Consider the following 13486-nt stretch of genomic DNA (forward strand, 5'->3'; position numbering starts at 1 on the left):
AGCCTCTGGGGGGCATTTTTGCTCCTCTAAAGCTCTTCTGAGGCTCAGGAAGGAAAAAAAACAGAGCATGGGAGGGGCACGCAGCACCCCTCCAAGCTCCATTTTGGGAGCTTCCTAGCCTCAGAGGAGCCTCGGGGGGCGGGGGGGGCGGGCGTTTTTGCTCCCCTAAGACTCTGGAAGGCAAAAAATGGAGGGGAGGGGCTGAGCTCTTCCCTCCATTTTTTGCCTTTCTGGGCCTCAGCAAGGGGAATCCTGGCACAGCTTATCTATGCACAGCTGATTGTCGGGAGGAAAAAAAAAAAAAGAAATACCTTAGGTGAATGTCAGGCGGGCGGATAAGCAAGTGTCGGGCAGGAGGGCGACCGGATTGGGGGCGTGGCCAGCCAGAACTTACCACCGGTTCGGCAACCCACGCCAAATTCTTGCTACTGGTTCGCCCGATCCAGTGCGAACCGGCTGAATATCACCACTGCCTCTTTATATGCATACACATTTTTTTACTTTCAAAGTTATGCCTTTCCTTAATACTTTGACTCTTTTGGAAAAGAGCTGAAAGTTCAGAAAGGGCAAGTGAAGTGCTACCCTACAGGGCTTCACTTCACCTCCTTTGGTGCTTGATCAAAAAGGAAACAGCACTCACTCCTAAATGGCTGGATATCCCTTCTGTGCTCCTTCTGCTTTTGAAAATGAAGTAAAATCCTATTTATAGGACACCAAATCAGAAGCAATATTAATTTAAGCTGAAGCACGGTAAATAAATATATCATCGGAGTTCTGTATCAGGCAACTCCTTTCGCACCAAACAGCATGTGGCTGCCATCTGTAATTTTCTTGTGAACTTTTTTTTTATGTTCTGTAGTGTCACACAGCATTGTGTTTGTTCTGGCACAGATGATGTCCTAAGAGACAAATTTCTTAGGGTCCTTTAGTTTTGCAGTTCAAGGTATTCCGAGATCCTTCTTGAGCTACACAAAAGCTGTCTCACCACCTTTAAAAACAATTAAGGCTCCTAAAGCCAGCATAAGTAAATGGGATTTTTGAAGAATCCAGGACTCAGCAAAATTTTAGCCAAAAGATCAGAGGAAAGAACGTTGAGAGACACCTTATATTGTACTTTCTGTTGAGTGCAGTAAAATTAAATTTCAACATTACAAACACTATTGTGATGCTACATCCACAACCAGCAACATGTATTAACTTACTTTTTTAAAAATTGCTATCCATTTAACTTTGATAGCTCCTCTTTTTGCAATGACTAATAAGCAGCGAAACACAAAGATCTTGAATTCATGTTAGTAAATCATATGCGACTGGATTTTGCCAGTATTTCCTATCCTCAGAAAGTGTGACCTACAGAAAGTGGAAACACTACAGTGGTCGCCATTGTTATTCATTTGTAGGCAACTTTTTTTTAACGGGAGGCAGGGGTGGGAGTGGGAAATCACCCCAAGGATTGAAAACCACAGCCACAAAGAATTCTTTGGAGAGGACAAGGACTGAGGGGGAGGGGGAAACAGCCCTTCTAAACTGGTAGGCTTTTAAAGTTACAGATGAGCCTCCTCAGATTTAAAAGCTGACCTCATTTCTTTGGAGGTTGCTAAGGTTTTATCCTCCTGCGTGAAATTAACATAAATGCAACAGGGCGGAACTGAAGTTTTACTCCACAGAGGCCTGCTGCGAATTCTTCTATGGCACATTAAAGGTTGAGTGGTTTACTGTGGCCTATGCGTCAACAGAGGAGCCATGAGCTGGAGGGGTGGAGACACACTCTGAGAGAGGCTGATTTGAAAAGAGAACAAATGAGGGAATCTGAACCATGGAAAAAAATGTGTGCTATTTCATTTCACTAAACCCTATAAGCAAGAAGTATACGAGTGTATATATTCATCAACTTTCCCATAAGCTACATGGCTAAAATTCAGTGAATATTCGTTATCGAAACTCATATCACCCCCCAAAATTGATCTCTAATATGCTACTAGATTCTGTTTTATAAAACACGCACATGGTTTAACCTGGAAAACTATACTCAAAAGATATCTTAAATTTAGTACAGTACTCGGTTATAGCAATGCATAAGACTTCAGACACATGTGTTTCACAGTGGCTTTTTCCAATGGTATTGGCAAAGTCCTAGTAAACTTTCTCCTACTTAAGCCCAAATATTGTCATCAGTTAGAACCTGCTCAACGGTTGCCTTATTTCCAGTTGTTCCCACCTTATCTATATTTGTGAAAAGAGGGAAGCTGCAACATACAATCCAGGCATATTAAGCATTTGTTAGTCACATTTATTTAATGAAAGTGTTTGTAGCGATTTCCCCCTGAAAACTGTTAAAAGTGCTTCAGCTAAGATGACTTGCCTATGGTCTCTCAACAACGTAAAGAGATCCTCATCACAAAACCTGTACTAATTCTGCAAAATTAATTCCTCCCTTTCTTAACGGGTTTGAAAGGCTGGAGCTGTTCAAAGCATGAAGTTTTAACAAGCAAGCAACACTTTAAATGAGAACTTTTTTCCCTCCGTCCCTCCCAGTTTCTGAAGAGGCGGGGTGCAGCATTTGTTCTTGCACTGTGAAGCAATCGTGCCTGCTCTCATTTAGCATGGCAGAGCCTTTCAGTTCACACGTCTTAGCTTCCCAGTGTCTGCCAAGTTTAATGAGGGTGTTTGTTATCCAGTAGAACTGGAGATTTAGCAAGACAAGTTGTACATTCTTTAAGAAGAGTTTGCAAAAACAAGTGGGGGAAGAGGTTGGTCCTATTATTTGGGCCATGTGGCAAAACAGGGCCTTCAGCCACCTGCAGGAAGTGAGAGGATGTCAAGTAACCTAGTGTTTTCGACAATCTGATCTTTCTTAAGACACCTAGGTGAGTGCACTCAGGGACGTTTTTATGATCAACGTTACAGTGCCATTTACCCACTCCAGAAGTGGTCATTCCAGCAAGAATATCCCTGAACACGGATCCAAGCCAGAGAAGGCTCTTTTACTCACCATCTACAGGGCTGAGGTAATCATGAAGATGCGTGGCCCCGGCTGCTGCTCCACTCTGCACGAGGAGATCCCCGTAAGGATTCGGGTGGCTGGCCATGAATGTCATCTGGTGATAGTAGTCTGCAGGGCTGGCTCCTGGAGGAGGATGAGGAAGGCCAAAGAGACTCCTCTCTTTCAGATGCTCATGAGCTACTGCATGGGGAACAAGACAGGGGCAGTGGAGAGAAGAAGGGTAAAATGTTTCCAGAAGAGCAAAATATCTGTGAAGATGTTAGAATCTCCCTGTTCCCTGCCAAAACTGTAGTTGTAACTCTGACATGTGCTTGCTCTGGACAAAAGACACCAGGCTGGGGCCCTCTACATTCCTCTATTTCCGCAAATTTATAAACAATCTCTCATTTCTAAGCCCCCCCTCTCCAAAATAATCCTGCTGTATGAACAGAGAGTTCACGAGGGAGAAGGAAAAGGAGAGAAAGAGGGGGAGGAAGGGAATGGAGGAAAGGAGGGGAGACTTCTGGATACAGTAATGTTGTCGAAATTAACATCCTGCCTTTTACAAAAGAAAGACAGACAAAGCCTAGTTAATGAGAAGCAGCATAAGAAAATTAAAGCAGGGATCTAATAAACTGTGTGTGTGTGTCTGTGTGTGTGTGGGGGGGAGAGGAGAATGAGAGGTGTTTTTTTTTCAAATAGTGTGCCTGGCACTGGAAAACCATTTAGCTTGCCAGAACCAATTATCCTCACTTTTGCCCATTTGTGAATTTTTCAAACCTGCCTGCCTCTATGCCCATTCTACACTGAACTTATTTACAAAGGGAGGGAAGGGAGGAGGGAGGGACAGGGAGAGAGAGAAATTTGAAAGCCAAGACCCCTTTCTAATGCCAAATAATAATAACATTTCTTTTGCAGGAAGAAAGAAGATTCAGGGGGTCATACTGAGAGGAAGAGAGACTATTAAGAGCAATAAAACACATCTGTAGCTTTCTTAATGCAGAAGCTTGGAAGCTTAACACTTGCTAAAGGGAAAGGCCCCTGGGATCAACAAAACCAAGTCAGCAATGAGAGAGAAACTAGGTATTACCAGATGCATTACATCTGTCTAGCTGAGAACATGCCTCATACCATCCAGTCCTTATTCTGCAGAGGTAAATGCATCCCATATATAGAAGAAGTGAAGGTTAGATATTTTCTTTTGACTTTACGACTAAGGAGCAGATCACCAATCTATAGAATCTTCCACATAGGAGGCTGCTTTTTACTGAAATCCATTATTGATGCCACTTACTTTTAATTACTTTTGAGACTGTTTGCAAGAATAAATTAGTGAACATGAATAGTATAGCTAATAGTATTCCCAATTATTATTTTCAGCCTTCCATCTTTCTCTTCATTAAACAGATAATGCCTCCTCTTTTTCTCTTGATATTAGCTATAATAAATACTCAATGCATAGCAAATAGTGACATGTGATTTCTGGTCTACTTTTCATGTAGTCCACTCCCCCCCAACCCCACTCTTCCCTTCAGATTCCTTGGTAATCTAGAGGTCAGCCTGGAAAGTAAAACAAACAAATCTGTTCACAAAGAAGGTAAGGGCAGCCTACTTTCATATTATTACCAAGAAAACTGGATGGCCCTGACAGGAAATCAGCAAGAGTCAAGCTTGATTAGAAGTCTTGACCTTTACTTCCCTTCATGAAGACTGATAACCAGACCTTGAACAATTTGAAAACCTTTGCCCTGTAAGCCTTTACACCAGTCCTGGAGAACATTTGGCCTGCAGGGCTGGTCACTTGGTTTGAGAATCTCACTAAGTATCCTTTCCCTCTTTCTCACCAGCCTGCTGCTGGCCAGCTAAAGAAGGTCTTACACTGAACCATTGCTCTCTGGAATGGGACAATTTGGTGCAGCCATCTTGTGGCCAAATCACCATGGCCATTTTGCTGCAGGCAACCTGCCTTGGGACAACTCATCATGGACGATTCCATTCAATGCAATAAATATTATCTGTCACTGTTTCTTCGACACTGTTTCCACTTTGTCAATGGAAATAATGTTGAAGAAACAGTGGGGGCATTTATTGCGTTGAGTTATCCCATGTGGAATTGTCCATAGCAAGATGGCTGTGATGAGTTGGCTGGGGCAAGTTGTCCTAGACCCATTGCTCTCTGCCTTTCCTTTGAATGCATACAGTTCAAGGGTGGGCATGTATGAGTGTGAGGGCTACATCCATTTCTTCATGATCCAGTCCTGTTGAACCATGTTTTGTCAATATTTCATTTAAAAATAAATGTTTTTTAAAATTTTCTTTAAGAAATAAATAAGGAATTTGCCTGGCTCCTTTTTTTGTCTCATTAGATTTCAAATGAAATGAATCACAAAGAAAACAATGAAAAATCTATGGAAATCTATGATATAATCATAACGATGTATGTTTCTGGTCAATATAATCCAAGAAAGATATTGCATTACTGGGAAATATACAAATAAGATATGATATGGAACAATATTAGTAGTGAAAAGAAAATGAAGAATATTAGTATATTAATATTCTTATTAGTTTTTTCCCCTTTTATACTAATAAATTATAAGATACGATGACCAAAACTATCCATGATGTAAATTCAGTCTGATTGCTCTTCTACCAGAAATGAAAGGGTCAAAGGTCAACCCACACGCCCTCCAATTTATTGGAGAATACGGGGAATTCTAGGATCATACACAGGAAGAATCTGCAGAGTAGCTTTGGTTCCAAAAAAATTCCTGTAATATCCAGCAAGGTTCAAATTGTGTGATCCCAGAATTCCAGTGCCTGTATCTAGATGTTGCAATTAAAACAAATGTTAATTGTAAAGAAGCAGATTTAAATTAGACATTAAGAAAATGTCTTCATGTAAAGGCTGCATAACAATGCATCAGATTGCCTTGGGAAGTAGTGGACATTGGAAGCGTTTAAATAAGGCTCTTATGTAATTAAAAGGCCACCTGTTAGTAGGAGGATTCATCTCTTCATTCATGAACATAACTAATTTATAAATGTAAAGTCCTGCTTTGGAAATATTACTATTAACCGTATTATTGTGAGGGATTTGGTACGTGTATAAAAGAAACCCATGACAGTTTTATTAGGAGTAAAAGGATCCAATTCGCAACTCTTGCAGCTGATGAATGACAAGGAGTGAAAACCAGTAATGTTTCTCATTCCTCATGCAAAAATTCATACAAAATGTACTTTTGGAAAAAATATATTCATAACAAAACATATATCTTGCATGCAAAAAGCACGCATAAGATAATTTTTTAAAGGCATGTATTAGAAATAACTGGATGTACAAGTCTATATTAGAAATAATCACATATAAAATCTTGTCTATTAGGATAAGTTGTGCACTGCATAAAATTGTGAACAATATTATTAACAATGCAAAAAATATTAATGGAACAGAATAATATTTGTAAGTCTGTAACACTGACATGGACCTGATTTATGTTGATTTGTATATTACTGTTATTGTCCAAAAGGATCATGGAGATTCACAGTAATTGACCTAGAGAATCCCAAAGGTATTTTTCCAAAAGGCAACTGGGCTTTGTTTCCCCTTGAAGACATTTCAGTTCTCATCCAAGAAGCTTCTCCAGTTCTGACCAAGGAAGTGTTATTGTACAGACATGCCCTTTTCACCAAACTTCCACTCCGCCATTGAGTCAATCCTCTGAGCCCCACTTACCATCAGCTGGGCTGAGACCTCTAGCCGCTGAGATCATAGACAGCGTAGGGCTGCTGTGCATGGACCGGAAGTAATGCTCCACATGGGGGTTCATGTATGGATGAGGGTGGCTGAAAGGCAAGTCTGCAGGTCCCACAGGGTGGGGTGACAGACGGATGAGGGAGATATCAGAGATAACAGGGCTGCCACTTAGAGTGGAAGGTCTGTAAAAGAGGAAGAGAAACAAAAAAACTCTTATCAAGATCAATCTCTTTAAATGCTGGAACATGAACACGCTACAAAACCAGAAGGTAAGGAAGACCAAATACTGATAGTCCTTGTTTAGTGATTGGGACAGAAACTCTATTGCTGTGTGCTGCAGTTGCCAAGTGAAAAATCACATCACCGCGACACTTCCCGTTCAGTCTTTAAGCAACTAACCATGGGAGTTAAGTGAAAAACATTATATGACTATGACTTATGCTTTCTCCAGACATGTTGTAAGCCAATTGTGGAGCATGTATTGTGTATTGGTTATGCTGGCTAGCTAGCACAGCTCAAAATCATGGTTTAGTAACATCTGCAGGGTCACAGATTGCCTAGCCTTCTACCAAGAGCAATGGAAAAAAAATGAAGCTGTAATTTAAAGATAAATGTTTAGGGATGTGAGTAAGCAATTTAAAATAATTTGCAAGGCCATCTGAAGAATATTGTTATTAAGGTTCCATTGGAAATACAGCACTCCGAATGCCCAGTTTCATAGAATGGGACCTATAGACAGAACGTTTTATTTGTGACCTAATCCTACACCATAATCCTCAGGCAAAAGTCCAGCTTCCTGTTTCAGGAAAGGCTACAGGTAATAAAAGAACTGTGCAAAATCTAGTTGTTTTAATTCATGCGGGTAGAAAAGAGCTAATAGAGAAAGAGAGAGAGAGAGAGAGAGAAAGAGAGAGAGAGAGAGAGAGAGAAAGCAAATAAAAAGCCTGCATTTCAAACTCAGCTAGAGATCATTACAAATAATTTTAGTCCCATCTGGAAAAAATGAAAACAGGATTTTAAAAAAAAGAGTGATGTCATTAAGAAAACATCTGACAATTTAATGGTGATGAAGTCTAAATTGAAGTGTGTGACTGCAGTGGGGAAAATGAAGGAGGGGGTAAACTGAAAGCAGTCCCAGACTTCCCTGAGCCATGAAACCTGCCTTAATACATCAGCCTTGAAAGAAATTCTCTTACATACACAATAAATTCTCTCTTTCATCAATACTCGGTTTCTCCCAACAGGGTTGTGAATGCCTTTGATGGCTGCTTGAAACTATGTATTATGTAGTTCATGAGCTTTTTGAGTCAATTCAGATCAAACTGGGAAACCAACATCTAAAGCCCATTAACAAGATCCAGGATTTGCATATCAATTTTGCCTATGGCTTATCAAGGGAAACGTGAATCCTTTCTGCCCCACAGAAAAGAAGATGTCTGCATTAGTCAAAAATGAGGATAAAAAGTGGCACCATGGATGCCATCTCTACCAAGAAATGGGTTGAGACCACCACTGTTGCATTTCATAGTCATTAAAACAAAAGCTATACCTGAAAATAGAGCAATGCAAGAGAATACAAAATCATTTTTAAAAACTAAGGCAATTCGTTACAAAAGAAGATTGTTATAAGCAACTTTTTCTCAAAACAGACTATTCTGATAATGAAACAGTTCCTAAAATGAACAATGTTCATGAATAATTGTGAGCTGCCTGTACCATGTAGTCTACAGAGTGAATTTACTGATAATAAAACTAGAGTGACCAAGTTGTAGAAGGAGTGTTTTATGTTACTCAACAAAACGCATGCATTTTTTTAGCTATACCATTCAGTCTGTATAAATCAACACTTCTAGTATCAAGATTATTTTGCCTTAGGAATTGTTTACATACTTTTAAATAATTGTACTGCTAAACATTTGAGTTTTATACAAATTTTACAAAACTGCTTAATGAAAGATGGTAACATTTTAAAATTCAAACTTTTCTATTATTAATCCCTTATTTTTTTTCACCATCAGAGTTGAAGCCAGTGTCTTTCTACTAATTGGATGCATGTTTCAATACTTTCTCTTTCATCATTACAGAATATATTTCTCTATTATTAATTCTCTCTCACTGCCTGACACTCACATACAATTATGCTTTTCCTTGGATCATTTACTTACATATCTTCTGGGTTTGGGGCTGCAACTTTAAAGTTATTTGCTGTCTGGCCCCCTCCAGCCATGAGTCATCCACCTAGACCTCCTGGTGCTTCTTATAGAATGAAAACAGTAAAGAACAAACTATTAACTAGAAAAATACATGAACACCTATCGTTTGGATGTACAGTAGCTAGACCTAGCTCTTAGCAAGTTCCCCTTCATGCCTGTCTTTTAACTGAGTCAGTCTAGAATTAGGTTCAAAATGGATTTAAAGAACAGAGCTTCAGTTAGGTAAATAATATGGGGTAAAACTATATGATAAGCTGAGTCCAGGGGTGGGATTCAATTTTTTTAACAACCGGTTCTGTGGGTGTGGCTTAGTTGGTGGGCATGGCTTGGTGGTCATGTGACTGTCTGGGCGTGGCCAACTCAACATCACTCATATCGTGGCACGCATCTCCTTGCCTGGCCTCTCATGACTATGGGGATGTTGCAACAGTTGTAAGTGTGAAAAATGGTCATAAGTCACTTTTTTCAGTGCCATTGTAACTTTGAATGGTCACTCCACACAAGCAAAGTACCAGCAAAGGAGGAAAAAAGGAAGTTCCTGAGACAGGAAGTCTAGTCCTGCCAAGAATGTAATAAGGGTTAATGGAGAGGCAGTTTCTGTAAGCAACACCAGAATGTTTCCTTCCTGCCTTCCTTACAGGATTAGGCCAGTAATTTCTTCTAACAACCAGTTCTCTGAACTGCTTAGAATGTTAACAACCAGTTCTAGCGAATAGGTGAGAACCGGTAGAATCCCACCCCTGGCTGAGGCCATGATACATGCTAGAGTTTAAAAAATCTTTTAAAATGTTTAAATGCCTGGTCAGATGTTTCTAGTGAATAATAGGAATTTCATCAGGAAAATTTAATAATTAATAATAATCAGGATCTTTAATAATTAGAAGAAATGGTTTAATAATTAGAAGAAATGGTTTAATAATGAGAAGAAATGGTTTTACTGTCTACATTGAAAAAGTTCATTTTGGAACCTGATTCTTTATCAACAGCCTATGCTATTCTTGTATAGAATGTTTACAAGAGAACTGATTCTAGATTGGTCAACTTGGTTTGAAGTCTCAGAAATGACAGAAAAATGGATAAATATCATGAAACAAGTGTTTTGAGCTGGTAGCATCCTATCCCCAAATAGTCTCCAAATCCTATGCAAAGCTCTCTCTCTCTCTCTCTCTCTCTGTGTGTGTGTGTGTGTGTGTTTGTTGGGGGGGTAGCTTTGGGATAGAGATTATTAGGGATTGAGGCTACAAAGATGTGAAACTTTGGCTGAGCACCAAAGAATTGAGGCCTTTGAACTATGGTGCTGGAGAAGACTCCTGCAAGTCCCTTGGATTGCAAAGAGATCAAACCGGTCAGTCCTAGAGGAGATCAACCCTGACTGCTCTTTAGAAGACCAGATACTGAAGATGAAACTCAAATACTTTGGCCACCCCTCATGAGAAGGAAAGACTCACTGGAGAAGTGCCTAATGCTGGAAATGATTGAGGGCAAAAGAAGAAGGGGACGACAGAAAATGAGGTGGCTGGATGGAGTCACTGAAGCAGTCAGCGTGAGCTTAAATGGACTCCGGGGGATGGTAGAGGACAGGAAGGCCTGGAGAAACATTGTCCATGGGTTCACGATGGGTCGGACATGAATTTGCAACTAACAACAAAACAACAACACAAACTAACAAAAAACCCAGTATCCTACAGTAATAGTAGCGTACCTGCTTTCACAATGTGAGATACCCAATTTCTCTTTCCATTAATCCTAGTTCTTTGTGCCATATCCTACAATTTTCTAAAGAACCCCAACCTTTCAAAATAACTTCTGAAGATAGAGGAGGCCTACAACGAAGGTTCATTGAGAACCCAACAGACAACCTGACATGAACAGAATAGGATTCTGCTAATGCAAAGCCACCACTGACTATTCATGTACTTTGTATTGTATTGGATTTATGATCATCCTTGCTTGCAAGTATAAACTAGATAATACAAAAAGGAATTTTTATTTATTTATACGATTTATATTCCACCTTTATTTTGTGTAACTTAAGGCAGCATATATAATGTTCTCTCCTCTCCTCTTCTTCACAAGAACAACTTTGTGAGGTTTGCTGGGCTCAGAGAAACAGTCTGCCCCTAAATCACCCAGCTGCCTTCTTTTATGGTTGTTTTAGCCTATCTATGGAGCATCTTGATGGGGTTTATTTTTTATTTTTGGTGAAGAGCCTGGGAACAAAAGAGAGGATGAGATCACAGACTAAAGGATGCGCCTCACTCAGAGCCTAATTTGCAGCCATGAGAAGAAGGTCTCAGATTATTTCGCCAGCTGTCAAAAGTCTTCCCTGCTGGTGCCATGTTCTCACCTACCTGTCAATGTTGAAAGCCACCCTGCTGAGTTGGGCCTAAAGTACATTCCTCCACAGACACAGAAATGCTCAGCAGTTGGTGTGGGATGGGGTACAGGAATAATGCACTGGCAGTAAGATATATTAGGAACTGACACCTGACACATATAATCAGTAGGAGATCAGGAATGTCATTTATTTCCAGAAGCACCATCAGCTCCCTACGTCTTTGAGGTCTAAGAAAAGCAGCATAATTTCCTTAACATCTGTGTTTCCTTTGATGCAGCAAAATGAAATTGGTGGTATGATGTTTTAGTCGATGCCACAGAACTGAAGTCTAGCAGACAGGCAAAACTGGCAACCTCTTGGGAGGAGGAAGGCAAAAAATAATAATATTGAAGCAGCAACTTCCAAATCAGCAGATGTCTCTCTTTCTGGAAGTCAAGATGGCTGGGAGTCACTCCTTGACCTCAAACCTCTCACCACCTTGTTGCCATTCTCCTGAAGCAGGAACCAAATTTCAGAGACCTTATTCCGATGGTATGAAGTTCTTAGGGAATAAACTGGATCTAAAGCTCTTGACTATATTCTGCCACCAAACCAAAAACCTGGATATATTGTTATCAGTTGTTAAGTTGGGTTTCTGGTCAGTTGAGTGTTGCAATTTGAATAGACCGGATTTGGTTGCCTATACTGTGCTTCTAAAATCTTTCAGTTCAGTCACATTCTTTCAGCATGCATTATTTTTTAGCAACAGGAAACAACAATCACTGAATCATTTGATTCAGAATTGGAAATGGAAGGGAAGGAAAGGCAAAGGAGGAAGGAAGGAAGGAAGGAAAGAAGGAAGGAAGGAAGGAAGAAAACTTCAAAGACAAGATTTGGAACAGAAATCTCTGAAACCAAATTAAATTAATGTGGTAACGATAGAACTTTGATTCAAACTTAATAATGGTGATTTTCATTGTTGTTTAACATGTCTCATAGCCCACTTTACAGGCATATGTTTCTATGCTACATCAAAACATATGCCTTTACAGGCATATGTTTCTATGCTACATCTGCTTCAGCCTAATATCCTTTTTTATCTAATTATCTATCTTACATGATCTTTTCATCTGAAATTCTACAAGCTCTACCTTTTTGCACAAACCTTCAACCATGGGGCAAGAGCCTGACTATTTAAATGTTCGTATTAGTGATTTTTAGTTTAAAGAAGAAAGCATGAAAGATATTCTGTATATTTAAACATTAGTTCACCATATTGCTGAGATAGGCAACTTTGTAGTCTTCAGATGTTCAGGGCTTCAGTTCCCACCTATCTCAGCCAACTTAAAGAACAAATATTGATGTTAGGCAAGATTCTAACATTGAAAGGAAGGAACTTCCCATTGACCTCAACTGGCAAAAGTGGTACATTATACTTTGTGCCTCAGGGGGCATGAACCAACAGGATTTAGGACATGAGTCTCAAAGTGACCAGAGGTGAACAGGACTGAAAATTGGTAACTGGTGTCCCGCCTGTCACCTGCCTTTTCTGGTTGCTAAAAAGACCAAAGGAGTATCTTTTTAGTTGACACAGCCATTTTGAAATAGAAACACACGCATACTGCAAGTTATGTCCTAAAAATAGAATGATCACAATTTAAAAATCAAAAAGCTAAGATGTTTCTGTAACATCTCTCCCAGTCCAGTCTCATTCATGTGATGGGACCCCAGTCTGTTCATGTCTAGCTGCCAAATATTAAGTGTAGCTCTTCTTTATATTTTATATTTATAATTTCAGTTTAGAAAGCCACCTGAACTCAAAACCAACTCTGTGGTATACAATATAAAAAAATTAATACAGTAGTTAAAGAAGCAGAGAAATGTACGAAGAGGAAACTTCATATAACAGAAAGAAAAACATTTATTTTATTTTATTTATATACTGTCCATCTCACTCACTGTCACGTGATCCTGGGTGGCTATCACAATCAAACCAAACAGTATCCAAACCAAACACACCATCAACCTGCCCCAGAATTTGGGAAAAAAGCATATATATTTTTTCCAGAAATATGAAAACTTTAGGACTTCATCAGTTTGTTTAAGGAACACAGTGTGTGCTTTTCCAAATGAAAAATGCTAGGTCAAGAAATAATTTCCCTTTATTCTTTGAATACACAAGAAAATCATAATTAATAATAAAAAAGAAGGCTGAC

General features: G+C 39.5%; 1 protein-coding gene across 1 annotated transcript in view; it reads right to left on the bottom strand.

The window, feature by feature from the left end:
* The window catches only part of GLI2 (GLI family zinc finger 2), a 255582-nt gene that overhangs the window by 39932 nt on the left and 202164 nt on the right, over window positions 1–13486 (bottom strand). Inside the window, exons 4-5 of the mRNA XM_026665471.2 lie at window positions 6720–6922; window positions 2993–3184 (exon numbers count right to left, since the gene is read on the bottom strand). Coding sequence (XP_026521256.1) covers window positions 2993–3184; window positions 6720–6922 — 395 coding nt within the window. The remainder of the gene's footprint in view (window positions 1–2992; window positions 3185–6719; window positions 6923–13486) is intronic.

Source organism: Notechis scutatus, chromosome 1, assembly GCF_049901735.1.
Source record: "Notechis scutatus isolate UNSWTSFEM ecotype Mainland chromosome 1, rNotScu1.2, whole genome shotgun sequence".
Classification (NCBI taxonomy): domain Eukaryota; kingdom Metazoa; phylum Chordata; class Lepidosauria; order Squamata; family Elapidae; genus Notechis; species Notechis scutatus.